Source organism: Sardina pilchardus, chromosome 12 (assembly GCF_963854185.1).
Source record: "Sardina pilchardus chromosome 12, fSarPil1.1, whole genome shotgun sequence".
NCBI lineage: Eukaryota > Metazoa > Chordata > Actinopteri > Clupeiformes > Clupeidae > Sardina > Sardina pilchardus.
In genome coordinates this window covers 20946985-20974578 of record NC_085005.1, presented here as the reverse complement: position 1 = coordinate 20974578, position 27594 = coordinate 20946985, and the positions used below count along the sequence as shown (strand labels likewise).

At 42.9% G+C, this 27594-nt stretch overlaps 4 protein-coding genes across 4 annotated transcripts; all 4 read right to left on the bottom strand.

Annotated features, from left to right (window-relative positions):
• LOC134097870 (C-C motif chemokine 4 homolog) lies at nucleotides 1-22540 on the bottom strand. The gene is made up of 4 exons (XM_062550821.1): nucleotides 22537-22540; nucleotides 876-963; nucleotides 471-579; nucleotides 1-373 (listed from the first exon to the last, which is right to left on the bottom strand). The coding sequence occupies exons 2-4, from the start codon at nucleotides 943-945 to the stop codon at nucleotides 256-258; spliced, it is 297 nt and encodes a 98-aa protein (XP_062406805.1). The 5' UTR covers nucleotides 946-963; nucleotides 22537-22540; the 3' UTR covers nucleotides 1-255.
• LOC134097869 (C-C motif chemokine 4 homolog) lies at nucleotides 13379-14407 on the bottom strand. Its single transcript, XM_062550820.1, has 3 exons — nucleotides 14215-14407; nucleotides 13849-13960; nucleotides 13379-13743 (listed from the first exon to the last, which is right to left on the bottom strand). The coding sequence occupies exons 1-3, from the start codon at nucleotides 14282-14284 to the stop codon at nucleotides 13626-13628; spliced, it is 300 nt and encodes a 99-aa protein (XP_062406804.1). The 5' UTR covers nucleotides 14285-14407; the 3' UTR covers nucleotides 13379-13625.
• Nucleotides 21518-22557, bottom strand: LOC134097871 (C-C motif chemokine 4 homolog). Its single transcript, XM_062550822.1, has 3 exons — nucleotides 22429-22557; nucleotides 22039-22141; nucleotides 21518-21916 (listed from the first exon to the last, which is right to left on the bottom strand). The coding sequence occupies exons 1-3, from the start codon at nucleotides 22496-22498 to the stop codon at nucleotides 21799-21801; spliced, it is 291 nt and encodes a 96-aa protein (XP_062406806.1). The 5' UTR covers nucleotides 22499-22557; the 3' UTR covers nucleotides 21518-21798.
• A 2604-nt stretch (nucleotides 22558-25161) lies between these two features.
• LOC134097835 (C-C motif chemokine 18-like) lies at nucleotides 25162-26382 on the bottom strand. Its single transcript, XM_062550784.1, has 3 exons — nucleotides 26171-26382; nucleotides 25773-25881; nucleotides 25162-25641 (listed from the first exon to the last, which is right to left on the bottom strand). Exons 1-3 carry the CDS (start codon nucleotides 26238-26240, stop codon nucleotides 25536-25538), a joined length of 285 nt encoding a protein of 94 aa, XP_062406768.1. The 5' UTR covers nucleotides 26241-26382; the 3' UTR covers nucleotides 25162-25535.
• Nucleotides 26383-27594: the final 1212 nt, after the last annotated feature.

Sequence of the window (27594 nt, the reverse complement as noted above, 5' to 3'; positions counted from 1 at the left end):
TATTGTGAAATACATTTATTTATTAAAAGTTTTTACAAGCTTACTCATAGGTCTTGCTGCGCTGCCCAGCAGTTAAGAGAGAGAGAGAGAGAGAGAAAAGACCGTGTTTTGTGCAAAACAAAGCAATTCAGTTACAGATTGTTACATTGTTACAACAGAGCTGTAACTCTTTTGAGCTGTGTATACTGATGTCTCATGGCGGAGTTGGACATAGCAGGGGGCTCAGGGTTGGTGGACCTCGTCCATGGTCACATGTTAAGGAGAGCTGGTGGGGGCCGGGGTACCAAAAAGGTCGTCCACTCTGTCCATGATGTCCATGACTTGCTTGACCTCTGGGTTGGCGCACAGTTCTTTGCCCTTCACAGTGATGAGGCTTTAAAAAAAATCAAGAGAAACACGAGGACAAAGTAAGCATCAACAAGCTAAAAAGAAACACAGGAAATGCTGATCGTAAGTGTGAAAACACTTACATCACACCCTTTTTGGGGCAGCTGGGGTGGGTGATTTTATATTCTTTTATGGCTCTCGATGGAATCGCCTTGCCGTAATAATTGAAACAGCATTTATCTGGCCCGGCAACTGTTGCAGTAGAAGTTCAGTTTGTTAGACAGTTAAATAAAATCAATTAGACTAAATGTATGCTGCACATGCCTATACACACAGACTATGAGCGTGCACAGTGACACACAAGTACACACACACACACACACACACACACACACACACACACGCAAATAGATTATTGTTTTCTGAAATCATGAACACACATTTCTGTAATTTGAAAATACACTACACATTTATAAATGGGAACAGTACTGTGTTGATCACAGTTATGAACAACTTAGAAAAAAAGTAAAAAAATCTGCTAAACTTACCCTGGCTCTGTCCCAGGGAGCAGAGTGCCAGAACAAGAACAGCAACAGCAACAACACAAGACAGTTTCATCTTCACGTCTTCAGATGTTGTCAGTGTCCAGAAGTTCAATGCACACTGACTGCCTGTGGCTTCTGAACTCAGCTTGTATCAGAAGAGGCTAGTGTGTAGGACAGCCCACTTTCCACTTTGCAGAGAATGAACTTTCCCTGCCCATTAGAAAAGACCCCATCATCAGCACCTCTAGGGGAGTGATGGTGAGTTGTTGCATCAGGTGATATTTTGGGCAAGGGGGCGAAACAGCGTGGTTGTGGATGCCTTTGTGTGAGAGAGAAAGTGCTCTTGTGTGAGAGCGTGTGTGTGTGTGTGTGTGTGTGTGTGTGTGTGTGTGTGTGTGTGTGTGTGTGTGTGTGTGTGTGTGTGTGTGTGTGTGTGTGTGTGTGTGTGTGTGTGTGTGTGTGTGTGTGCGTGTGTGTGTGTCTGTGTTTGTGTGCTAATGTAGCCTATGTGTGTGTGTGTGTGTGTGTGTGTGTGTGTGTGTGTGTGTCTGTGTGTGTGTGTGTGTGTGTCTGTGTGTGTGTGTGTGTGTGTGGGTGTGTGGGTGTGTGTGTGTGTGTGTGTGTGTGCACATACACATGTGCCTGCATGTGCAGCCCAGCTTCCTGTTTCTACCCCCCCTCCTCATCTTTGACGCAGCTCTTCGCCGACACAACTACAAGACGGAAACACACAGTGCGTGGAAATCACCTACCTGTCTTTGCTTGGTCACACCATGATGTATCACGTTTGGTCCACAGGAACCAGAAATAGCCTCATATTCGCCCACCTCACTCACACGAATAGGATCTAACACATTGGGACAGATCAGGATCATATCTATTTCACTGATCACTGCTATCACGGTTCAGTGTAGCACATGTAAACCACATCCTTGGTTAGCAAATAGTTCTACACTGTTTAATGTTTACACTGCCAGTGGTTCCCAAACTTAAAACTTGCCCATCTGTAATTCTGAAAATGTTCTGCGGCCCACCTATCCCCCCCCCCCCCCCGCCAAAAAATAAATAAAAAAACACTGCTTTTTGTGACTTTTAAATGATGACACCAACATCCAAGGTAAAAAAAAACAAGCCTTTGTATAGTTTATTAGCCGAGTGTGCGTTAATTTCTTAAGAAAAACTAATGCTAATTGTAGGCTGTTTAATTTGATGTGTTTATAAATGGTGCATCACAACTTTAATGACGGCTCTCATAATGCCCTTTTGCCAGCCTTAAGGCCAATCCACAAACTTTAGCCTCTTATTTGTGCACAATAGACCTTTCACACAACTTGTTAGAAAGACCGCTCCTGCGCGCATGCGCCAGTAGTTGTGTTCGTGTGGGCCGCAGGAGTTGCATGCGGTCGCGAAGCGAGTGAGAGAGAGACATTATGTTGTTGGTGCTTCGTGTGCGTAATTGACCACGGGGTGAGTTTGAGGCTTCGTGCCTACATGTTTGTTGTTTCATCAATAAATATATGTTGGTACTGGTCAACATGTTGTATAGTAATGTGGCCGAGATGTTTCAAGTCTGACGAGGATGTAACGGCGATTGGACTTGTGTTCGTTTACTTTCACTTTACCATTATGTAGTTACTGCCTTTGTGTTCGGTGTGCGGCCTTTAAATGTGCACAAGTTTGTATCTATGGGGTGTTTAAGTGTAGAATGCATGATGGTGTTAGTGATTGCATGCCTATTTGACGAGAGTTTGGTGTACACGAACTCGTGTCATAGTGATCACGCTATGGGAGCATGATCACGCTATGGGAGCATGCTAGGGAGTAATTGTATGCGCCGCTAGGCGGCGCTATTGCACTAATTTGTTTACATGTAAGTCCTATTTGGGAATTATAGGCGAATTGCACTATTATGAAGCCTGTTAACCTTAGTTTGCTTAACGCAAGTGATATGTAATTTGTCTGTACTTTGTACCTTTATTAGTGATGTTGATACTCATATTAATGTCATTTATTCTGTATTCTTTGTTTATTTGATTACAGACCACACACATAAGCAACCACATTAACATAAACAAGTCAACTAGCAAAGTGATTATTTCCTGTACCCTTGTGTGCTCTGCTGTGCTGTGCTGAAAGCCTTCAGTAAAGAATTGAAAATGAATCCTTGAGTCCTGTGTCCTGACCGACACCCCAGGGAGACACCCATGCTAATTCCATCATTCACCATACAGTCCGTCCATATTAACGCTACACCCCCACCTACTTAACAAAGGTCCTTCGAGCCGGAGTTGGTGTTAGCCCTGGAAAGAAGAATTCCTGAAGACATGCAGCCGGTTCCATCTCAGCCAGAAGCTGTTAGGCCACGGCGCCAGATTCAGCCACCTGCCTATCTTCAAGACTACGATCTGACTGGTAGTCGAAGACTTAACTTTCAGCCATTGGTTCATCACACAGCACAGCTGCATGCACAGGGTACTGAGGAGAGGATACAGCACATGTGGGAGGAAGGAGTGCCAGAGACCCAGCCCTCTACCAGAGCAGGAAGTCCAGTGAGTCAAAATGGCATAGATCCCATGGAAGCTCTGACGGAATCCTTTGAGGAGGGAATGCGTCATGCCGTACCGCCTAGTGGTCAACAACTGACATCCCCTTACCACCGCCCTTGGGAAAGGTGGGCCCAGCAGTCAGTGCCGCTACCAGGCAGCCAGTATGGGTTCCCACCTCCTTTGTCACAGATTCAGCCTTCCTATCCTGTACAGCCTGCCACCCGACCTGCCTCAGTGTTACCTCGCTCATCCTCAATGAACACGTACAGTCAACCACCTCAGATTGCCTACTCGACTGCAGCGTTAGCAGCATCACAGCACTATCCTACTCAGCTCAGCACCAACTGCCCACCTCAGTTATATCAGGCAACTGGTCATCCACCTTATCATCCTAACCCTCCAAGTCAGACGATCAAAGAGGATCCAGACAGAGACCAGATACTGTATGACTTCATGGGGAGAATGCTGAGTGAGTTGCAGAGCATGAAAGCCCAGGCTGCCTCCACAGCTCCCAGTATACAGCAGCCAGCCTGGAGCCAACATACATCCAGCGTGCCCTTCTATGATACCTCAACTGCGTACCGTACCAGTGTACCTTACTCCCATCTTCACCAGCCTCCTGTTCAGCCTCAGCCACAGTCCTATGCATGCCATCCACAACCTCAAGTGCCCCCAGCTGGACCCATGTATGCTCAGCCACCTCAAGTAGCTCCACAACTTTATCCTCCTCAATTCCAAAGGCCATACTATGGAGCGACGGTGCCACCGCCCACATATCCAGCAGTCCAAGAAAAGACCTACCGGGGTCCCAAGCCAACGATACCAAACTTTGTCACAAAAGATCCCAGTGAGTTTACTCGTCTGAAGATCGCTCTTGACAACCTATTGCCTACGGATGCCACGGAGTTATTCAGATACCAAATCCTCATGGATCATCTGAAGCTCGAAGAAGCTCGTCTGGTAGCAGATTCATTTCTGAACTCCCCGTTTCCTTATTCCGACACAATGACTGCTCTGAATGAGAGATATGGTCAGCCCCATAAGCTGGCTCTCAAGAAGATAGCCAGTGTGATGGACTCAGCAGATGTAAGGAGAGGTGATATCGAAGCATTTGAGAAATTCGCCCTTCAGATCCGGTCTCTCGTTGGCATGCTGAATACCCTGGGCCCAGAAGGTGAGGCAGAGCTGCGATGCGGGTCGCATGTGGAGAGACTTCTGAGTAAGCTACCAGTTGAGATGAGGTCAGAGTTTCGCCGGCAGATGGGTCACCGTCCAGGTACTGTTTACAATCTCATAGATCTGTCTGAATGGCTCCATTACGAGGCATGGTGCCAAGGCACTGAGTCACAAACCAGCAACAAAGGCCAGAAGCAAGGACAACAGTCAAACCGCAAGCGAGAGATGAAACCACCAGCCCGCTCTACTATGGTGCTACATGGAGCTAATGAAGTAGCAGCAAACCAGACACCTGCATCGTCCTTGTCCAAGTCAGATCAGTCCCCTAAGAAGACCACCACATCAAAGGCCTTCTGTCCTTATTGCAACAATGATGACCACTACCTAAGCCAGTGCACCACCTTTAAAGCCTTCAGTAAGGATCAGATGACAGACTGGATTCGGAATAATCATCGTTGTTGGAGGTGTGCACGCACACATCAGGCTGCTCAGTGCACACTGAAGAAAGCATGTAATATCTGCAAGGGCAAGCACCTTCAAGTCTTACATGAAGTTAACTTCAAAGATGGTAGCACTAAGCAGGAATCAGCTAAGCCGACAACCACTGAAACCCTATACCTGGACCAGCCTACAGACGGCAGACGGGTTCTCCTGAAGGTTGTCAGAGTTTTAATTCACCATCAGGGGAAGACCGTCGATACCTACGCAGTGTTGGATGATGGATCAGAGCGGACCATCTTGCTCGCAGCAGCTGCTCGCAAGCTGGGCATTCAAGGCGTAGAGGAAAGTCTAGCCCTGCGAACTATTCGCCAAGACGTCCAGACCATCAGTGGCTCATCTGTCTCCTTCCAGTTATCTCCTGCCAGCCAGCCACATAGGACCTTTAGGATCAAAGCAGCATTCACAGCTGAACGCCTTGGACTGGCTGACCATTCATATCCTGCTACCATCCTGAGCAAGTATGAGCACTTGAAAGACTTACCCATAGAGCCCTTTGAACAGGTACCACCTCTACTACTCATTGGCTCTGATCACTCCCATTTGATAACACCCATCGCACCAGTCCGTCTGGGACCACCCGATGGTCCAGCTGCCATCAAGACCCAGCTTGGATGGGTGTTACAAGGACCTGCTAGACTCCTTCAGACTCAGCTTCGACCACAAGAGTGCCTTCACCTTTCCCTCAGTCCTGCGGAGCTAGAGTTGAAGAGAGATGTAGAAAGACTGTGGCAACTCGACGTCTTACCTTATCGCTGTGAGAAACAGGTCACAAGATCGAGGGAGGATCAGGAAGCCATCAGCCTCTTGGAAGACAAGACAACTAGAGTAGAGGTGAATGGAGTCCTTCGTTACGCTACACCCCTCTTGCGTAAAAGGGACTTTCCCTGTTTCGAAGCCCCCAAGGAAGCCGTCTTGCCGAGCCTCCGAAGCATGGAAAGACGACTGGTAAAGGACCCTGACAAGGCAGCCTCATACAATGCAGAAGTCCAGAAGCTGGTCATTGCCAATGCTGTTGTGAAACTGCCCTCTGAGACCACGCCCACTGGTGAGAGTTGGTACATTCCCCACTTCATGACCACCCACAATGGTAAAGATAGAATAGTATTCAACTGCTCCTTCAGACATAAAGGACTCAACCTCAATGAGTGCTTGCTGCCTGGTCCAGTCTTGAGTCCTTCTCTCCTGGGTGTTCTCCTTCGCTTCAGGGAGCATGGGGTGGCCATAAGTGGCGACATACGTGGTATGTTCCACCAGGTATTGCTCTTGCCTGAAGACAAGCCAATCCTACGCTTTCTCTGGCGTGACATGAGGAGAGATGACCCCCCGGAGATTTACGAATGGCAGGTACTCCCTTTCGGGACGACTTGCAGTCCTTGTTGTGCATCATTTGCTCTGCAAAGACATGTCGCCTTGCATAGCTCACCAGAAGAAGACGTGAGATTCTCTGTGGAGAAGAGCTTTTATGTAGACAATTGTCTCCAGAGCTTTGCTTGCATCCAAGAAGCACGTCATCTACTCAACAAGTTAAGGGACGTCCTAGCCTCTGGAGGATTTGACATTAGGCAGTGGGCCAGCAACGAGCCCGATGTTGTAAGTCACCTCCCACCAGAGGCTAGATCGGCCAAACTGGAATTGTGGCTCTCACAAGACAAAGCTGAAGCGAAAGAATCCACTTTGGGATTGAGTTGGTTCTGTGACACGGACACCATAGGCTTCAAACACAGACCTGTGGCATACAGTGCACCTACAATGAGAAACATCTACCGGGTGCTGGCCACACAATATGATCCTCTTGGAGTCCTCATACCCTTTACCACCAGGGCAAAAGTGATTGTTCAACAGCTTTGGGATAAACACAGAGACTGGGACGACCCTATGCTCCCCGAACACCTCCTGCAGGCCTGGATGGAATGGGAATCAGAACTCAAGTACCTACCTGAAGTAGTTTTACCTAGGTGCTACTTACCATCCGCAGTAGACCATGCTCAGGTGACCCATAATATCCATGTCTTCGCAGATGCCTCTGAGAAGGCATATGGGTCTGTAGCATACCTTCAGTCCATAGATCCTGATGGCAATGTACAACTAGCCTTTCTCCTAGCAAGATCGCGTGTGGCTCCAAGGAAGCAACACTCAATGCCACGGTTGGAGCTCTGCGCGGCTCTAACAGGCGCTCAGCTGTCAAAAGTCCTTGCAAATGAGATCACTCTGCCAATCCAAGATGTTATCTACTGGACAGACTCCACAACAGTCCTCCATTGGCTGCACTCTGAGTCCTGCCACTTCAAGGTATTTGTGGGCACCAGAGTGGCAGAAATTCAAGAGCTAACCAACCTAGACTCATGGAGGTATGTGGACTCGGCCAGAAATCCTGCAGATGATCTCACCCGAGGGAAGAACCTGAAAGAGCTGATTGGACCTTCCCGGTGGATCCATGGACCACAGTTTCTACTGCAACCTCCAAGTGAATGGCCATCCCACCCCTCAGAGCCACCTGGGGACGATAGTACAGAGCTGAGGAAAGCCGCCATCTGTGGACTAACCATCACATCACCGCCCATGACAGATGGAAGCAAGTACATCAGCTGGCAAGAATTGCTTCAAGCAGTAGCCGAGGAGCTTCATGGGGCGGCCCATCTGACTGGCCATACTCCTGCTAACACGTTTCATGAAGCGGAGCTTCTAGTGCTGAGGAGAGTCCAAACAGATTGCTTTCCTGAGGACTATCAACTCCTCCAAACAGGGAAACTAGTGCATTCAAGCAGTCGATTGCTCTGCCTTTCTCCTGAGTTCGATAAAGTCACCCAGCTCATCCGTGTTGGAGGACGGTTGAGACGACTTGAACATCTCGATGCCGAAACAGTTCATCCTATAGTCCTGGACCCCAGCCATCAGAACACCCGTCTACTCATAAAGGACTATGACGCCCGGCTGTGTCATCCAGGACCAGAGCGAGTGTTCGCAGAACTACGCCGGAAGTTCTGGATCCTTAGAGGTAGAGAAGCAGTACGCAGGCACCAGCGGACCTGCCTAGATTGTCGTAAGTGGAGATCTAAGCCAGCCTGTCAGAAAATGATGGACCTACCTCCACCTCGTCTCAGGCTGTACAAACCGGCATTTTATTCAGCTGGAATGGATTGCTTTGGCCCTCTCCTGATCAAGGTGGGTCGCCGTAATGAGAAGAGGTGGGGCCTACTATTCAAATGCCTGACCACTCGAGCTGTGCATCTAGAGATCCTGACGTCCATTGACAGCGATGCCTTCCTTATGGCCCTTAGAAGGTTTGTTGCCCGACGTGGTCAACCAGCAGAATTGTATTCTGACCAAGGCACAAACTTTCGTGGGGGAGAGACCGAGCTAAAAGATGCCTACAATCAACTGAGTCCTGACCTGCAACAACTCCTGGCCAAGCAACAGATTAGTTTCCATTACAACCCACCTGCTGCTCCCCATTTCGGCGGAGTATGGGAGCGCGAGATCCGCTCAGTTAAGGCAGCCCTTTACTCCACATTGGGCGCAGAGACCGTCACAGAGGAAGTCCTCAGGACCGTCCTCACCGAAATTGAAGCCATATTGAACTCCAAGCCCCTCGGATATGTTTCCGCAGACCTAGCAGATCAAGACCCAGTGACCCCCAATTGCCTTCTGTTGGGGCGGCCGGATGGCTCCTTACCCCCAGTTGTTTATCCTGAATCGGAGTTGTTGAGCAAGCGGAGATGGAGACATTCTCAGGTGTTGGCTGAGCGATTTTGGTCAGCGTTCGTCAAACACTACCTGCTCGGATTGCAGACCAGAGGGAAGTGGCAGAATCCATCTCCAGATGTCCAAGTCGGCATGGTGGTGTTGCTCATTGACCCCCAGCTGCCTCGGTCATTGTGGCAGATGGGCAAGGTGACCAAAGTCTTTCCTGGCGTCGATGGACGAGTGAGGACAGCTGAGGTACGAATAAAGGACCGTGTTTACACTAGACCCATCACCCGCGTGATAGTACTACCAGAGATTCAAGATCCAGAGGACAACACTGATGACCTTGATGGACCCTAGAGCGGCCTTTTCAGGGAGCAAATTTGGACCCAAATTTGGGGGCGGCTTTGTTAGAAAGACCGCTCCTGCGCGCATGCGCCAGTAGTTGTGTTCGTGTGGGCCGCAGGAGTTGCATGCGGTCGCGAAGCGAGTGAGAGAGAGACATTATGTTGTTGGTGCTTCGTGTGCGTAATTGACCACGGGGTGAGTTTGAGGCTTCGTGCCTACATGTTTGTTGTTTCATCAATAAATATATGTTGGTACTGGTCAACATGTTGTATAGTAATGTGGCCGAGATGTTTCAAGTCTGACGAGGATGTAACGGCGATTGGACTTGTGTTCGTTTACTTTCACTTTACCATTATGTAGTTACTGCCTTTGTGTTCGGTGTGCGGCCTTTAAATGTGCACAAGTTTGTATCTATGGGGTGTTTAAGTGTAGAATGCATGATGGTGTTAGTGATTGCATGCCTATTTGACGAGAGTTTGGTGTACACGAACTCGTGTCATAGTGATCACGCTATGGGAGCATGATCACGCTATGGGAGCATGCTAGGGAGTAATTGTATGCGCCGCTAGGCGGCGCTATTGCACTAATTTGTTTACATGTAAGTCCTATTTGGGAATTATAGGCGAATTGCACTATTATGAAGCCTGTTAACCTTAGTTTGCTTAACGCAAGTGATATGTAATTTGTCTGTACTTTGTACCTTTATTAGTGATGTTGATACTCATATTAATGTCATTTATTCTGTATTCTTTGTTTATTTGATTACAGACCACACACATAAGCAACCACATTAACATAAACAAGTCAACTAGCAAAGTGATTATTTCCTGTACCCTTGTGTGCTCTGCTGTGCTGTGCTGAAAGCCTTCAGTAAAGAATTGAAAATGAATCCTTGAGTCCTGTGTCCTGACCGACACCCCAGGGAGACACCCATGCTAATTCCATCATTCACCATACAGTCCGTCCATATTAACGCTACACCCCCACCTACTTAACACAACTATTCTGTATTTTTGACTGGAAATATGCAATCGTTGTGGAAATCGTCTTCCTCACCAGCAGCACCAACTACCCGTATAGTAAGGGAGTTTATATCCTCTATACTGTACATACATTATGTCTTGTGGACACACAACAACAACAATCCAGTAACAGTTAGCCTGATGTTTATGGACAAATTCCTTGTGGGAAAATGTGTAGGCCTACCCTTTACGTTGTTCTGCTGGCGGAGTGTACCTTCCACGAGTCTTTTAACATGAACATGAACTTAACTGGCCTACACAGAGTCCTGACCTCAAACCAACAGGGATGAATAAGAACGGAGACTGAGAGCCAGTCTCCTCGTCCAACATCAGTGTGTGACCTCACAAATGAGCTTCTGAAAGAATGGTAAACAATTCCCATACACACTCCTAAACCTTGTGGAAAGCCTTCCTAGGGTTGAGGCTGTTATAGTTGCAAAGGGTGGACCGATGTCATAATAAACCCTATGGATTAAAGGAAAACGATGCAGGATTGGCGCCGGTTTAGCTTTTTCTGTATTTCTCTGCAGAGCTTCCCCTACAGCTTTAGCTTGTATATTTTACAAAACTCCTCAATCTGTCAGTCTGCCGTGCCTTTTCATGAGACTTTACATGACACTTCCTGGAGTAGAGCATGAGTGCGTGCCCGACGGCTCCTGAAATTGCAAGCGTGGTTCTACCGCTACAGACCACAAGAGCGGCCGAAAAAAAACATTGTTCGACTGGTAATGACTCATTTAATCATATACGTATAACAGTATGGAACGAATTGATTAACTGAAAAACGTTGCATAGTTTACCTTTAAGGATGGGATGTGACTTAAGTTCATATGCGAGTCAAGGCAAGTGACCCAATACTTTTGGCAATATAGTGTACAACCAATGAGTGCAGCCTGTATTAAAGAGCCCTCTCAACAACTGTCCTGAGCTTGTAACTCAGTGGGAACCGCCCGGATAACTCCGCAACCTCCTGTGGCCTAGTCTTTCATTGCCTTCATGATTTCTCACTTGTTCAAGATGTGCGTTACCAATTGAGTGCAGTAAGTGACGTTCATAGTGGAACAAAAAGTGTCAATAAGACTCAAAAAGTATCATCCTTGCATGTAAAGTGGTGTTTTGACAATGTCAACGTCCTCAAGGAAGAGTGGAAAGCTGTTTGCAGGAAAGCTACTCCTGCTAATTGTCTAACTCTAAATGTTGTCTGAAGTAATTTAGGGTACACCTCGCACATGGGGAAACACTGGTTTAGTGAGGAAGAGCCATACAGCTCGAAACGTAACTTGAATTCTAATAAAGTAAACCAATCGAGAGCAATTGTGTGGAGTGTGGACCTTTTTTTCATTTTGGATCTTATATTTTTGGCTCCTGCACCTTTATTTGGACATGATGCGCACTTTCTTCAACGGAACACTGGTTTAAGCCATACATATTATACAATATGCATACATTTTCCACTATCTAAAATCATTGATTTTTGCACTGAAAAAAAGTGCACACTCCTTTTTTTAAGCCCTTGAAGAAGTGGTTAGGTGACCTACATCTGTCTTTCGTAGAAATGTATTTCCAGGGTTATTTCAGTCCCAGCTGAAATACAAGTATTACCAGTTAGTATGAGTATGAGTGAGCACGAACTTGAAATACATATGGTACCCATATAACCATATGTATATAATATACAATACATTTTATCGCAAGGATCTTATAGACTTGCTACATTGCTTAGCTTTAATATAAATGGCGTTAGATTTTTTTAGGAAATGGTGTGATGTGTTTTGGTATCAGTGAGCTTTGTTGAAGTAAGCTTGACAGGTGGCTCAGGATCAGTGATGAAGTGATTCATTGTACGGTAAATGGTAAAATGATTAAAAGCAAAGTATAAAAGTATGTGAACAGTGTAATTTGCACTTGCTGGTAGGCTAGTTTGCTGTTCTCCCCTTTTCATCCTTTTTTCCTTTTTAATGTAGGTATGTCATATCTGTGTTGTCTCTGTCTACTGAATGGACCCTGAGTCGTTGATGATGATGAGTATATAGCGCACATCAGAATACATGGAAATTAGAGCGCTTGTGTGTGCTATTTTATGTGGTTAGACCACTCATCCTATGTAGAACACACGTCTGAAACACATCTCGTTCTGGGGCAGCGTTAAGGCCTATTTTTTTTTAATCGTTAAAGATCTCCATTTTTATGTTATGAATCATTCTCCTAGTGTCCAAGCTTTCAGTGTGTGGGACTCCCTGGCCCATTAGAGGCCCATTTATAAAAGTCCTTGGCATCCTGTCATGCTGCATCAGTCTTAAGTTGTGACTTGAGTATGAATAAAAGACATACAGCCAAAAGATAGTCACTTCAAGAACTTGGGAAGTGTTCAGTAGAGGAGTAATAGCCTATTGCGCTAGATCAGTAGTTCTCAAACAGTGGTACGGGTATGTATTTTAATGCTGGTCATAGGTGGCATTTGGAGAGTAAATTGTTCTCTGAGGGGGTATTCATTGTAAAAAGTTTGAGAACCACTGCACAGTAGAAATAAACTTTACTTCTCCTGATTCTCCGGATAACCACTCTGTTACTGCCTCTGTCATATCAACTATAAAAACAATGTTTCCCTGTAAAATGGTCATTATCAACTGGCTACTTGCTTTGAAACTCATTAAGGTATTTTAATCCATAACTACTGTAAGTGCCTGTCAAACTGATGTGTTATATATCAGATCAGAAATAATTCATCAACCATCTCTGGTAACAATGGGAAATGTATGAAAATGTTGTTATACAATATCTAGGTGATATTCTATTCAACACTTTGTCACTTGTATAGTAATATGCCTTGAACTCAGTGACACCTTCCATTTGTCGCTTAGACCATTTAGTTTAATAAACAGTCGCTTAGTGGTTTTTAGATAGACATCTAGTACATATAAAATTAGATCAGTTGTTCTCAACTTTTTTTGAGCAAATGCCCCCTGACCTTATACTCTGATCCAATTATTTCACAGTGGCGGCTACGTTGTGCTATAGATTATCTGGTGAATGTACAAGCTTGTCTAGTTGTGCTAGCAATTTCTGACAACTACTACACAGTCATTGCTGATGTGTCCTCCAACTGTTTTGTTGGATTTCTTTCATCACCCTTCCAATTACACTATGAGCTACGTTAGCCTATGTGTCACCTGTGTGCATCGCTATATGGGTGGGGGGGTTGGGGGAATGAATCAGTGAACACAAGGAATTAAACGCAGCGGAATTCTTAGGTTTATTAGTCAAGCTTATTCATCTATCGGTCTCATCTTGAAAAGGCACTTTAAAAAAAAAAAAACACGTTACTTTTTTTTTTTTTTTTTTTTTTAAAGGGTATTTGTACAGGAATACAATTTTAGTGCAGAACAAAGCATTAAAGGTTGTTACGTTTGCTGTAACTCTGAGGTGCAGTGTGCGCAGGGAGCTGGGAACCGGAGGGCCTTGTCCGTGGTCACACGTTAAGGAGAGCTGGTGGGGGCCGGGGTACCAAACAGGTTGTCCAGTTTCTCCATGATGTCCTGGATTTGTTTGACCTCTGGTTTGGCGCACAGTTCTTTGCCCCTCCGAGTGACAAGGCTTAATGAAAATCAAGAGCAGTGTGAGTATCAGCCAAACAGCAACACAATGGAAAACGTAACTTAATAGGTGAGCAGTGCTGTTAGAAAAGTGAGAAATACTTACATCACTGCCTTTGTGGTGCAACTGTGGTGTGTAGATTTGTACTTTGTTATGGCTCTAGGTGGAATCGGCTTGCTGTAAAATTTAAAACAACATTTATCAGGTCCATTGGCATCTGAAATAAAATAAAATGTAAGTGTTATCAGACAATTAGAGGACTAAATGTATGCTGTATTACCGATACAAGCAAAGATGTGTGAGTGTGAGCAAAGAATCTATCCTTAGTGTCATATGGATTATTGCTTTCATAAATCATGAACCCACCACCACATTTCTGCACTCTGAAAATATACTACACATTTAGATATATAGAGAGTGTTATAAACCGATCTATAACAGAAAGAAAAAAAAAAAATCTGCCAAACTTACACTGGCTTTGTCCCTGGGAGCAGAGTACCAGAACAAGAACAGCAACAGCAACAACACAGGACAGTTTCATCCTCACGCCCTCAGAAGCCTTCAGATGTGATGCAGAGGTGTCCAAAGGTTGGTCAAATACTGGCTGCTTGTGGCTATTGAACTCAGCTTGTATCAGAAGAGGCTAGTGTGTAGGACAGCCCACTTACTTGTCAGAGAATGGACATCCCCTGCCCATTAGAAACTCCATCATCAACACCACTAGATGGTGGAAAAGAGGAAGAGGTTTGTGGTGATGCTGAGTTGAGGCATCGGAGAGTGGTACAGTGGGGAAAAAAAACAGAATTAGTGTGTGAGCATTTGTTTCTATGTGTGTATGTGTGTGTGTGTGTGTGTGTGTGTGTGTGTGTGTGTGTGTGTGTGTGAGACAGAGAGAGAAAGATAGAGAGAGAGAGAAGAAGAAGAAGAAGAAGAAGAAGAAGAAGAAGAAAAAGGGAGCTCGAGCAAGTGACATAAGAAGGGAGATCCAGAGAGAAAGAGTGAGAAGGAGAAGGAGAGAGATCTGAGCTGAGGCGAAATGCAGAAAGCAGAATCCTAGTGTTCTGCATAGCTTGAAACCCAGGTTACAGAGATGGGCTGATACACAGCAAACAGAAAAGTTGTGAGTCTGATTGTCGGCTACCACCATTGGGAACTTGAGCAAGTCACTTAACCCCAAGCTGCTCAGGGGACACTGGCTATGTAGTAGCTCATCTCTGTAAGTCCCATTTTTACAAAGGTGTTGTGTCGGCCAGATAAACAAATAATAACAAGTTGCCTGAGGGGGCAACTTGAACCGATTCCATTCAGAATGCTGTGAATCTCTAGTGAACCAATGTTGAATGGAACCAAGGATGCATCATCGACAGAGGTTGCTGCATGCACAACTGCAGAATGACACGCCCACTCCAATTTCACAGAGAAATACAGCTATATTTTTTGGGGCCAGCTCCAAACTAATTTTTCAGGTTCTGAACCAAATTATTTTTGGTTGAACAGAGTCGGTTCTCTGTTGGTGGGAAAGGTCTAAGGTAGTGCTACATTGGTGTCGGTTTGTGGGGTCTGAAATTGCGCCATTCACTGCAGTCCATTTTTAACATATTTTTAACATATCCATTTTTAACATACACTCTTGAAGTGTCAGCACTTCTCTCTCTGAGCTGCAAGAAGAAGACTCACCTCTGTGAAATTAACTATAACTGTTGTGCTGTTGTCGTGGGTACGCTGGCGATTACGCCACTCCGTCCGCCATCTTTTGTCTTGTCTCATGATGTTATTTTGTAAATTTGTTTGTTTCATGTCGTCACGGGTACGCTGGCGACTACGCCACTCCGTTCGGCACTATTTGTAGTGTTGTGTGTAAAGCGCTTTGGGTTGCACTCAGTGCACGTGAAATGCGCTATATAAAAATAAATAAACATCACTATCAAAGCAACGAGATCCCTCTGAAGACCTTGTTCTAATCTCGTTCATTCTCATGGGTACTTACTTAGGAAGTCGTTATGGTATTTGAATCCAAAACTAGCAAAGAACTTGCTATAGAGAACAAGGATTTCCGCTCACATCGACCGAGACGGCACATAAGTGCTGTCCAATGAACGCATTTTACATCAGTTCAGAGATGGTTCATCAGCCATCTCTGGTAATACCAACCTTTACTCACACACTGGGACAGAAGGTGTCTGGGCAGACTCTGGCAGGCGCTGTCAATCACAAACACTGTCACTTGTACCTGGCTGCTAACAAAACATGCAAGAGTGAAAATATATGCTAACAGCCTATTTTCATGTGACACATACAAACCCACATCAGGGGAAAAAAAATGTTTTTCATCGTTCTGATGAAACTGGTCTGTTTGGCTTTTTTTTGGCACACTATCTACACTCAGGAGAACCACAAACCACAGCCACGGGCAAAAACTCAGCAGCTAAACGCTCCTCTCAAACATACAGGAAATAAAGTAGCTACAAATAGCTTTGCAGTAGTAACACCTAAGGCCTTTCCTTGTAGAGACAAATAGTAAAGGTAGTTGGTTAAAAAGTAGTGGCGTGCAATTAAAATATGGAATACACAATGCATGTCATTGATACTTCTATGATATGAATGTAATTGTCTAACTGGTCTGACTTTGGGACTCACAATTTCCTATGTTCATTATTGTTAAAGGTAGGAGTGATCAGAGCGGTGTGAGGTGGTTGGAATTTAGCACTCCAATACATATCTAGAAAACAGACAGAATACATAATAGCACTTGCTACTCGCCCCGTCACATTCATAGAGTCGCGACCCATTTATTTAGTGTTCAAGCCAACGGATATGGTGAGCTACAAAGTGCCTGTAGACCTACTTGTCTGGAACATGCAGATATTTGGCATTTGCGTTTACCACTAAAATTATGTCTAACGTGACCGGTTATATAAACATTGTTTATGTCCATGGCAGTGACTGACTTTGGCTATGAATAAAGCCTGTTAAAAGAAAGGTACAATATTAGATCTGATAAGGTAGCATTTTGAATAAAAGTTATGCAACCCACCCAGAATGGTTCCGCGACCCATTTTTGGTTCCCAACCCACCACTTAAAAACACTGGTCTAAATGACAGCAGTCCACACTGCTGCACTCTTAAAAACTGCAATTTGGGGTGCTATAGAACCGTGAAGGCTTTTAAAGAACCCTTAGGGGTTCCTTTGATGAACACCATTTAGGGGTGCCATATTTGAAGCATAGAACCATTTTTGGTTCGCCATAGCACCTTTTTTTTTCTTTCTAAGAGTGTGTGGTCATTGTTGAACTGTGTAATGTTTAAACACCAGGGACGGAAAGTAGCACCAGCCAAATGCTGGTAAAATATGAAAGTATATCATATTTTAAAAGTGAATTTCCACTCATGGGAGACACACAGGCAAGCCGATATTGTGTAGTTGTGAAGTTGCACTAATTTTACCAACAAGGCTACTCTGCAGCCATTGCTGATGTGTCCTCCAACTTCATTGTTATTTTTCTTCCTGCCAATTACAGAGCTATCATATTTGTGTCACCTGTGTGCATTGCTACATGGGATAAAAATGAGTAGTGAACAAAAGGAATTAAGCACTTAAACAGGTACATAGCCAAAACACATTTTTTATTAATACCTGGTCAGAGTAATATTGTACAAGATTCCCATGTTTATCAGTCAAGCTAGTTATCTAAATGGCTTATCTTGAAAGGGTACTCTTATAGAAATTCAAAGGAGAAAATACAGAATTTGCATTTGTATTATGTTATCTTTGTATAAAAAATATAATAAAATAAAACAAAGCAGCTGAACTAAAGGCTATTACATTCACTGTAACTCTGAGGTGTAGTACAGTATATTGACATCTCACAGAGGAGTCGAGCATAGCGGGGAGCGTAGGGCCGGCAGATCTCACTGAAGGGCACACAGACACACACTACAGTAGAACTGGTGAGAGGTTCAGTTGGTACCAAACAGCAGTGTGTCCATAATTTTCTTGATCTCCTCGAGTTCCGGGTTGACACAAATCTTCTTATCCTTCATAGTAATGAAACTGTAAAAAAAAAAAGAAAAAAAGATCTGTATGAGGATATAACTTGTTGTAAAGTAATTTAATTGGGAAGAGCTCTTAGCAAAGTGAAATTACTCACAGCACTCCCTTTGTGGGGCAGCTTTGATGGGTTATCTTATATTCTTTTATGGCTTTGGGAGGAATGGGCTTGCTGTAGTAACCAAAACAGCATTCATCTGGTCCAGTGGCACCACCTAAAATATAATTTTGGTGAACAAACAAACAAACAAACAAGCAAACAAACAAACAATAAACAAATAAATAAATGTAGATGCCATACATGTCCCTTATGTGCAAGTGGATCAGCTATTTGGTGTAATGGATTATTTTGCTGCTGCTTTCAGAAAACATAAAAAGAGCACCTCTCTACAATTAAAAACATGCTTTGCATATATTTTAATTTAATTTAGGCATTTTGTGGAAAACTTATTCTAGATTGTACTAAAACATATACTGTATATATAAAAAAAAACATTCTGAAAATCAATCTGATAAACTTACTCTGGCTTTTTCCCTGGGAGCAGAGTGCCAGAACGAGAACAGCAACAGCAACAACACAAGAGAGTTTCATCCTGACGCCCTCAGATGTCTTCAGTGATGATGCACGTGTCTAGAGGTACACACATTTACTCATGGCCTTTGCTGTCATGTGGGTTATATTACCGCTTGGGACAGCCCACTTTTTACCATGCAAAATAATCGGGGGTGGTTGTGGGTTGAGGGAGGGAAAAAATGTCAAGGTATGTGAAAGAGAATGTATGCGTGTGTGCGTGTGTGTGTGTGTGTGTGTGTGTGTGTGTGTGTGTGTGTGTGTGTGTGTGTTTGTGTGTGTGTGTGTGTGTGTGTGTGTGTGTGTGTGTGTGTGTGTGTGTGTGTGTCTGTGTGTGTGTGTCTGTGTCTGTCTTTCAGGTGCTACCATCCAGATACAACCTAGTGTTATGGTATGGTAAATCAGGAGTAACATTGGCCACGGGCCAGTATTTAGGCGGCGGACAGCAGGCCAGAGTAGGCTATTTTAGGCCACTAATATTTAAACACTCTGGTCTATTAGTCCACACACGTCTACTGTACAGGACAGGTAGAATGGATAAAAACAACATGTGAAAAATATAAACCATGGATGGGTCAATTGATGGTCTACTTGAGTAATTACATGGCCTTGATTTACTCTGTTTTATCTCCGCTTCTGTAAATCTTTGAAGCACAGGGACACAACAAGGAAAATCAAAATGAATCCAGCCAAAACAGCAATGTAAGTAAGGGATAACGGCCGACGAGGTGACCGGTTCGATGGAAATAATGGCTAGGTGGAGGTCTAGAACTCCGGCGACGTGCGAAGCACGGAGACGGAGTTACCTCCGCCGTGCCATTATTTCCATCGAACCGGTCGACCTCGAAGGCCGTTATCCCGCTTATCTCCCGTTTGTATTCATAACCTGTATGTTTAGAACATAGTTTTATTCCACCGTTGCGTCCGTAAACATCGCTAAAACTGTCTTGACTGTGGGACTACTTTCCGCCACATATCAACTTTCTACTTGCAGGACAAAACTGCCGTTACTAGTTCTAAATGGATGGTTGCTATGGCCAAAAGCCAGTCGTTAGTTCTAAATGGCTGGTTGCTACGGCCAAAAGCCAGTCGTTAGTTCTATCTCTCCCGTTGTCAAGCGGGCATATCCCAGGATTCTGATTAACTTTAACTTTGAAAGATCGCTACTTTTATAGCCTACATGCCATCCAACTAGCTACAATCCACCTCCGTCATATGCTACAATGTTACTATGGTTCTGCACGTCTGTATTTCAGCTTGGATGCAACGTGACAGTTAATTTAAACTTCGCAACGAGTTTGGCGAATTAATATTCAAGTGTGATACGGGAACTACTTCAAAGGTAGCAGGTTATACGAAGTTAATGGCCACCCCATCAGCCAATCAGAGAAGAGAATTCCATTGTTGAGGGAGATAAGTTGACTTATAGTAGCCTATTTTTTAAAAGGGGAAATTATTTAGTCCAAATAAAAGAGATAGTTTTGCATTTGCCTGAAGTGATGTAGCCTATTAAGTTTCAATATTTAATGTAATGTATTTATGTATTGTTCAAATGTACTATGTATTAATCTTTGATTATAAGCCCTTATGTTGTCCTTGGGGTCAATTTGACCCCAAACAATGTTTAACATCATAAAATATATGGGGTTTTTTTGCTTCAAGTTTCATGACTTTTCCTCATTTGAAGGGTACAACAGAGTAAACATGACATTTTTTAGCTGGGGTCAAATTGACCCCAAGGACAACGAACATCGGTAAGATTTGAGGACAACATGAGGGTTAAAAGTAAGTTGCACATCATTGTAATTGTCTGTTAATTTCTTTGGTCTTTACCATGTGTTCTGGTTACTCGTAAACGCCATTACAAGTGTTCCCTCTTTTTCCCCGCATATTCTAATCTTGCATCAATAACTGTTAACTATACAAACATAGTGGAGAGTGCATGTTGATCTGATAATTCAGTTGACAACTTAATGCCAGAGAAGAAGATCTAACTTTTTGATCCTGTGTTTGGATCATACTGTAAGCATATGATGACCTGTATAAACTCTTGTATTTAGTTGCAAACAGTGCGCACATCCAAATAAAGGTGTAGGAGCCAAAAAGGTTAAGATCCAAAAAAAAGAGTAAAAGGTCCACACACTTGCTCTCCCTTCATTTACTTTATTAAAGACAAGTTAAGTTTCGAGCTGCATGGCTGAAGAAGAGCCGGGTTGGAGCCTATGCAACAAACACTCACAAGTTAATATCAGACTTTTTCAAAAGCTGGTGTGTTTTGTAGCATCCCTTACACCCCTCATGTTGTGATGTTTGTGTGTGTGTATGTGTGCAGGGGCGCTGTTAGAAAATGTGGGCCCTATGACAGACAATCATTTATACAATGGGGGCTGTCTGAGGGGTCCTGTCAGTGCTGTGGGCCCTTACGCCGCCTTCACATTAGCACTCCGTAATTCGCAGTGCTCCCCCGTCGGACGTCGGAGGCTTTTCGAGTTTGAGTAAAATGTACAATAGTGCTATTTTATTTCTAAATTAATTGTCAAACTGCCCTAATATTGTCAAGAGACTAGTAAGACAGTGACATGACAAAAAACTTTGTTTTTTGAAATAATTATTTATTTTACATCAACCGTTGATTTTATTTTTCACAAGATGGGCTTGTGCACCACTATGGATCATACACGTTCCTTTTCGATGACTTTTGTTTTAAACTTTATTGTTTAAAAGCATGTAATATGACATTATAAAAGATAGATATTCAATTTGTTTATCAGTACCATAGCAACGCTAACTTCCATCGGATAGGAACCGTCCGTTGCTGTCGTACAAGTTAAATTTTTTTAACGCATGCGGATGACCAACGGACCCGTTTTTTTCGCACCACACTGTTCGGACCCATTCGCATACGGTCTGCGAATCTCCATAGGAAATGAATGACTTCCGGCCGTTTCGCAGCCGTATCTACTGTGCTAATGTGAAGGCGGCGTTAGAATGGACTGAAGATAGAGATACCTCTCTGGCATGCTTTGTATATATATAATATATATATAATGCCTTGTGATGTTATTGACACATGTAAGTCACTTTGGATAAAAATGTCTGTGCTAAATGAATAAATGTAAATGTAAAACACAAGAAATTAAGCACCGAAACAGATATATGTGGCCAAAATACATTTATTTAAACCTGGTCAGAGTAATATTGAACAAAAGGGTGATTCTCAGGTTTATTAGTTATCTATAATTTATCTATAAGGCCCATCTTGAAAGCGTACTCTTTCAGAAACATAAAGGAGACAATATAGAATAACAGAATATTTTTTGTGCAAAACAAAGCAATTGAGTTACAGTTGTTACATTCACTGTGACTCTGACATGCAGAGTTCATGGACATCTCACAAAGGAGCTCAGGGCTGATGAACCTCTTCTGTGGTCATATGTTAGCGAGAAGTGATGGGGGCCAGGGTACCAAACAGGTCGTCCAGTTTCTCCATGATGTCCTGGACTTCCTTGACCTCTGGGTTGGCACACAGTTCTTTGCCCTTATTAGTGATGAGGCTTAAAAAAAAATAAAGAACAGTATAAGACAAACAAACAAACAAACAAACAAACAAACAGTGACAAAATGAAAAAGTAACTTAAGTGGAAGTAGGGCTATTAGTAAAGTGACAAATACTTACATCACTCCCTTTTTGGCGCACTGGGGGCCGGTAGGTTTATATTCTTTTATGGCTCTAGGTGGAATCGTCTTGCTGTAATAACTAAAACAGCATTTATCTGGTTCTGAAATAGAAATTGATTTTGTTAGACAATTGGAAGACTAAAGACGCAAGGATACAGAGTGCACAGTAACATTCAAAGAAATATACACGCACGCACAAAGGTAAATCTACTCCATGGTGTCATATAGATTTTTGCTTTTTGAAATCACCACCACATTACTGCAATTTGAAAATGTACTACATTTATAAATGAAAACAGTCTTTTGTTGATTGATTTATATACTTTGTGTAAACATACTGAGACAGCTATGAGCAATTAAGAAAATAAATAAATAATGGCAAACTTACGCTGGCTTTGTCCCAGGGAGCAGAGTGCCAGAACGAGAACAGCAACAGCAACAACACAAGACAGTTTCATCTTCACGTCTTCAGATTTCTTCAGATTTCTTTAGATGTCTTCAGATGTCTAAGGTCACAGAATGACTGATGCCCTTTGCTATCTTGAGGTTTATATTACTGCTTAGGACGGCCCACTTTCCACTATGCGAAAAAAAAAAAATCACCTTTCTTGTCCCTTAGGGAAGAAGTGACTTCAATGGGTGATGGAGGAGGGGGAGGGGTTGTGGGTTGGGGGTGAGGGAAATTTCAAGGTGTTTGTTTGTGTGTGTGTGTGTGTGTGTGTGTGTGTATGTGTGTGCGCTTCCTGTTTCTCCCCCTCCTCAAAACGGAAACATTGTAGCACGTAGAAGTCACACGCCAGCATCTGAATCTTGCTTGGTCACGTAAGGGTCTGTCAAATTCCCAAAAAGTCTGCAAATTACTTTATATAATAGTTATATATAATTGCCTTATTGATGCAACACAGCTTAACTGTTCAATCCAAGCAATAATTCACTCAAATTTCACTCCAATTAAATTCTTTACATCAGTTAAGCATCATGTAAACTGAGTTCCCTGATTTAACTCCAATTTTACAAAATCCGAGGAGATAACCTGGAGTATTTGATTTCACTCAGATAGATAGATACTTTATTGATCCCCAAGGGGCAAGAAAAGATTAAATTTGTCATGTAACCAAATAACGTTAAATGGAACCATACATTGTTGTGGAATGTTGTAAGAATGTTCAAAACTCCCCTGCTGGCTGCTGCACGATTCTGTCAGAGCCCTCTCTCTAATGGGGCTTTTTCATTGCATGGTATCAGCTCAACTCGACTCGACTCTACCGTACTTGACTTTGGGACCGGGTGTTCGTTTTCCACTGCAACAAACAAAGTACCCCCATAAGCTAGCCGATTGTCATAGCAATGTTGAAGAAAACAACTGTAATGTCACTAACGTCACCTTTTGGTACCGGCTCAGCTCGCTTGGAACCTCAACGGAGGTGATACCAAAAGTAGTAGGCTACCAGGTACCAGGTATCAGTTTTTACTAATGGAAAACCCAAAAAAGCGAGTAGAGTCGAGTCAAGTCTGAGCTGATACCATAGTGGAAACGCCCCACAAGGCCCTGGATTTAACTTCACTTATTCACTTCACTTATATTGTCAACTGGAGTATTCCAAATTTGTTCTGATTATTTTACACATGCAACTGCACTGAGAGATCTGGGTCATATCTATCCTACAGCTGGCTGTGATCATGGCTGCTGTTGGCTTCTAACCCTACTGTAGGTATAACAAATGAAGACTAAATTGGGATAACAAATCCAGACTGTACAATTTAGGTAATAATATTTTGTAATATGCCTGTTCACTTACTATCTATGAACAGTTGTTTTTGTTTTGTTTTGAAAAAAGTGTATGCGTGTAGTCATTTTCAGAGTTTTTGAAGTGGTTCGCTGACCTACATAAAAATACACATTGAAATTCAATGCGATAAGGTGTAGTACTAGGACTACCACTAATAGCATTAATAGCATGGATTTTCTTTGGAAATACTTTTAAACTGTACTGTCAAAGCTGAGAAACATAATACATCATAAATGACATGAAAGATATAATAGTTCAGATTTTAGGATACAGTATACGTTATCAAGTTCAAACTAGTCAACCCGGAAATTAATTGCACCATAAACATATAAAAAAATACATCAAAGCAGCAGCCATTTATTATCATAATGACAACACAATATTAAAAGTCATCACAGCAGTGAAACTGCTAAAACAAAAAAGCATGAGACTACAGTCGTAATTATAGGCAAGGTAAAATTTAATTGAGATCTGAGTCATGTTGAGAAGAGCAAGTGCATGTTGTGGTTAGTGTATCCTGCAGTTCATAGCAAATGATGGTGAGTGAATGCTGTTCACATATAGTGTAAGTTAATTCAATAATTTAGCTTCAAAACTCACTAAATATCATTCTCTTCTTGGTCTGAAATATTGATTTGTAGGCGAAACCCTATAGGAGTCTGATACAAAATGCTCATTTAAAAGAAAAGTGGTCAGACGGATTTAGAGGCTTTTGCATCTGAACCCTTCATATCTTTCAGTAAAGGTGTGGATGATGTAAATGAGGCGCAACTAATATGCAGTATAGCTAACTGAATTAACAAACATAATTTATCTCAATCACTGAAGGAAAGTGGTTGGCCTTGTTATGTCTTAAAGTGTTAGGCCTTTGCTGTACATGTTTTTTAAAGCTTGAAAATAATGGCTTCACACTCATTATGATACTCTGACGTCTGGAGAATGACAGTCAAAGCATGGTTGGAACACCTTTTATGTAACTCTGTTGTACCCTACAGGAACACAAAACCTAGAAAAAAAAAGAAAAAATAATAATAATCTGGGTACTGCTTAAGCACTAAATTCCCAGTGTGTTGAAAATTGATTAAAATGGGGCAACTAGACTAAAGGCTGAGTTGCTACAACACAATGTACAACTGTAGCACAAGACGCCTCAGCGAATGACTTAGAATGAGTAATATTCATCTTATGAGAGAAAGGCGGCTAACACCCACAAACCAGCCTTTTCAATGTAATCCGCAAACTCTGCTTCAGGTGCGAAGCCCTCAATAAATTACACACTCTGAAAGGCATGAAACTCTGTGATGCAAAATCATTCAGTTCACAAAAACAGACATGTTGTAATCTCGTATTTATTGAAAGAAGTGGACACAAATGTTTAAAACATATAAACAGAATGAAAGACAAAAACAAAGATCTAATGAAATAAAAACAGAGAAATAAAATCAGAAAGAAGTAAAGAACAACATGAGGGCAAAAGTCATGCAGGTATTTGGCTGGCCATCAGCAATAAAGAATATATAACAAAGCTTAATATGTTATCCAGTGCTTAAATAAAGGTGCATGTCTGTGCCTGAAGTCATTATAAATGTTCAACGTCTTTATATCTAATAAACTATTTTCAAATAAGCAGCCTGCTACTAATGCCTAAATTCAGAAACAGTATAAGGACTTGAAGCACTGGATATTTTTTTTGGTGGGTTGAGCATCAGGGATATTCAGCGCCAGGGAAGTAGAACTTGGATATCAGTTTGCTGACTGCTGGGTCATCTGGGTTGACACACAGTGACAGTCCTCGTCTCTTTGTGATGACCCTAGAATGAGACATTAGAACAAGCATAATATGTCAGAGACATGACTAAAACCCAGATGCACTGGCTGAATGGTTGTGTATGGTGACATTTGTGGACAGCAAACACATAGAAAGTTAGTCAAAGACACTTACAGAAACCCTGGCTTGATGCATTCTGGGGAGGTTGCCAGGATACGCTCAACACTTCTAGAAGGAATGGGTTTGTTGTAGTACCTAAAACAGCATTTCTCTGGATTGAAATCTGCATGGCAAAATAATAATAATTCAAAGATGACATTACATTACACATATCATGCAGAAGATTAAGAGTCATACATCCATTAAACTGGAAAAACGTAGTGCAGCCGTTAATGCAGGTTTGAGTGAGATACTGTATAAGATCAAACAGATAAGCGCAAGTCCTATTAATAGAATAATCATGGTTCCAAGAATTGGAAGTAGTAACTGGAAGAGACAAGCAATTATTCTGCGGTTTACATGACAATCAGCATCATAAGGCTGGGTAGATAAGATCTCACAGTCTCACTTACTTTGACTGAGCACCTCAGTGCAAAGTGTGAAAAGCAGGATGCAGGCGACGGCAAGCTTGTAGTCCTTCATGGCCGAGTTTGGGAGCGGGCAGGCGAAATGATATGACAGCGTCTGTGAACAATGGCTTTATGACGACCTTTTAATTCGGGGCAAGAAATGAGTTGACGTGACCACCCACTGCGTACTGCAGGCTTGCCTGCTGACCTAGTCATGGAACATGACCAAAAGAAAAAGAGAGAGAGAAAAAAGAACATCATGCATGCGCTTGGCTGTGGTTTGTGGTCTCAGTGCTGTGACATCCTGCCCATCGGCCCCCAACCCATACCTTGCATCCTCCAAAACTTTGCACAAACTATTGACATGACTGTGCATGCTGCAGAAACTACTAGACAGCGTAGCTAACTGACTGCAGTTGACGAAGCTGAGAACATACATTTTGTTAACCATCACCCTGCTTCTAAAAAATCGTGATTCAGTGCGTTGATGCATTCTGAAAGTTTAGTCTATACCCGACTCAATGCGAGAGCAAAAGTTGCGTGGTCTGTCGTGAGAAAGTATCAGACATATCCCATGCTTGACTTTTCTAAGTAGTCATGTCAACAAACATACGTATGTGTCTACCGGTTCATCAGATACTTGTCAAGACTTGACTTTAGTCTGTGTGATCATGTTGACTAATGCATTCATAGTTTGTTCATCACTAATGCTGGCTGATCAGGTGCTGTGGTGTATGATGAGAAACAGGCCTCTGATGGAACAGACTTTTGAGAAAAGACTTTTGAGAACAGAGCAGAACATGCATGATTTCTGATTCATTCCACAAGAGGAGTTTGTGATTTACCTCAGAAACAACACCTCACTGCCACTATAGTTCTCTATGGTTTACTCTACGTGTGGCTCAAAACGACGGGACAGGAAGGTGAGACACAGACTGCAGTAATTTCCTGTGTATTAGCCACATTGTGTATAAGCCTCAGGACAGTGTTTTATGCAAGTTAAAAGAAACAAAACCATATTAAAGCCAAATTAACTGTCCCCATGTATTAACCTGTTACGACCCCCTTTGCCTCAATCAATCAGGCTCTGTGCAGTCAGTACACGGGCAGTGCGGGCCTAGCGGGACCTGGTGAAGGTGTGGCTGGGTATTTAAGGGGTTCTACATACTTTCTGTTGGGCACTATCTTTCATCATGGGCACTGGGTGCCATTGAGGCATATTCTTTCACACTTATTTTCTCTACATACAGTATCTCCCTCGCTTTCTTACTACTGACACAGGCATCGCACACATACTGTACACCTAAATGATCTTTCTTTCTCTATAGACATTTGACTACATATATTTATTATCTTTGATTACTTTAAATAAAATACTTTTCGGTTAACCTTAATTCTGTTGTCTGCCTCCATTTTATGTCATGGTT

What these genes read in the sequence shown, in the direction of transcription:
- LOC134097870 (XM_062550821.1), bottom strand. Translation starts at nt 945, where the DNA reads ATGAAACTGTCTTGTGTTGTTGCTGTTGCTGTTCTTGTTCTGGCACTC. An exon ending in CTCCCTGGGACAGAGCCAGG is followed by an intron (nt 580 to 875) that starts GTAAGTTTAGCA and finishes CTACTGCAACAG; the next exon opens with TTGCCGGGCCAGATAAATGC. An exon ending in TGCCCCAAAAAGGGTGTGAT is followed by an intron (nt 374 to 470) that starts GTAAGTGTTTTC and finishes TTTTTTTTAAAG; the next exon opens with CCTCATCACTGTGAAGGGCA.
- LOC134097869 (XM_062550820.1), bottom strand. Translation starts at nt 14,284, where the DNA reads ATGAAACTGTCCTGTGTTGTTGCTGTTGCTGTTCTTGTTCTGGTACTC. An exon ending in CTCCCAGGGACAAAGCCAGT is followed by an intron (nt 13,961 to 14,214) that starts GTAAGTTTGGCA and finishes ATTTTATTTCAG; the next exon opens with ATGCCAATGGACCTGATAAA. An exon ending in TGCACCACAAAGGCAGTGAT is followed by an intron (nt 13,744 to 13,848) that starts GTAAGTATTTCT and finishes ATTTTCATTAAG; the next exon opens with CCTTGTCACTCGGAGGGGCA.
- LOC134097871 (XM_062550822.1), bottom strand. Translation starts at nt 22,498, where the DNA reads ATGAAACTGTCTTGTGTTGTTGCTGTTGCTGTTCTCGTTCTGGCACTC. An exon ending in CTCCCTGGGACAAAGCCAGC is followed by an intron (nt 22,142 to 22,428) that starts GTAAGTTTGCCA and finishes TTTCTATTTCAG; the next exon opens with AACCAGATAAATGCTGTTTT. An exon ending in TGCGCCAAAAAGGGAGTGAT is followed by an intron (nt 21,917 to 22,038) that starts GTAAGTATTTGT and finishes TTTTTTTTTAAG; the next exon opens with CCTCATCACTAATAAGGGCA.
- LOC134097835 (XM_062550784.1), bottom strand. Translation starts at nt 26,240, where the DNA reads ATGAAGGACTACAAGCTTGCCGTCGCCTGCATCCTGCTTTTCACACTT. An exon ending in CACTGAGGTGCTCAGTCAAA is followed by an intron (nt 25,882 to 26,170) that starts GTAAGTGAGACT and finishes TTTGCCATGCAG; the next exon opens with ATTTCAATCCAGAGAAATGC. An exon ending in TGCATCAAGCCAGGGTTTCT is followed by an intron (nt 25,642 to 25,772) that starts GTAAGTGTCTTT and finishes GTCTCATTCTAG; the next exon opens with GGTCATCACAAAGAGACGAG.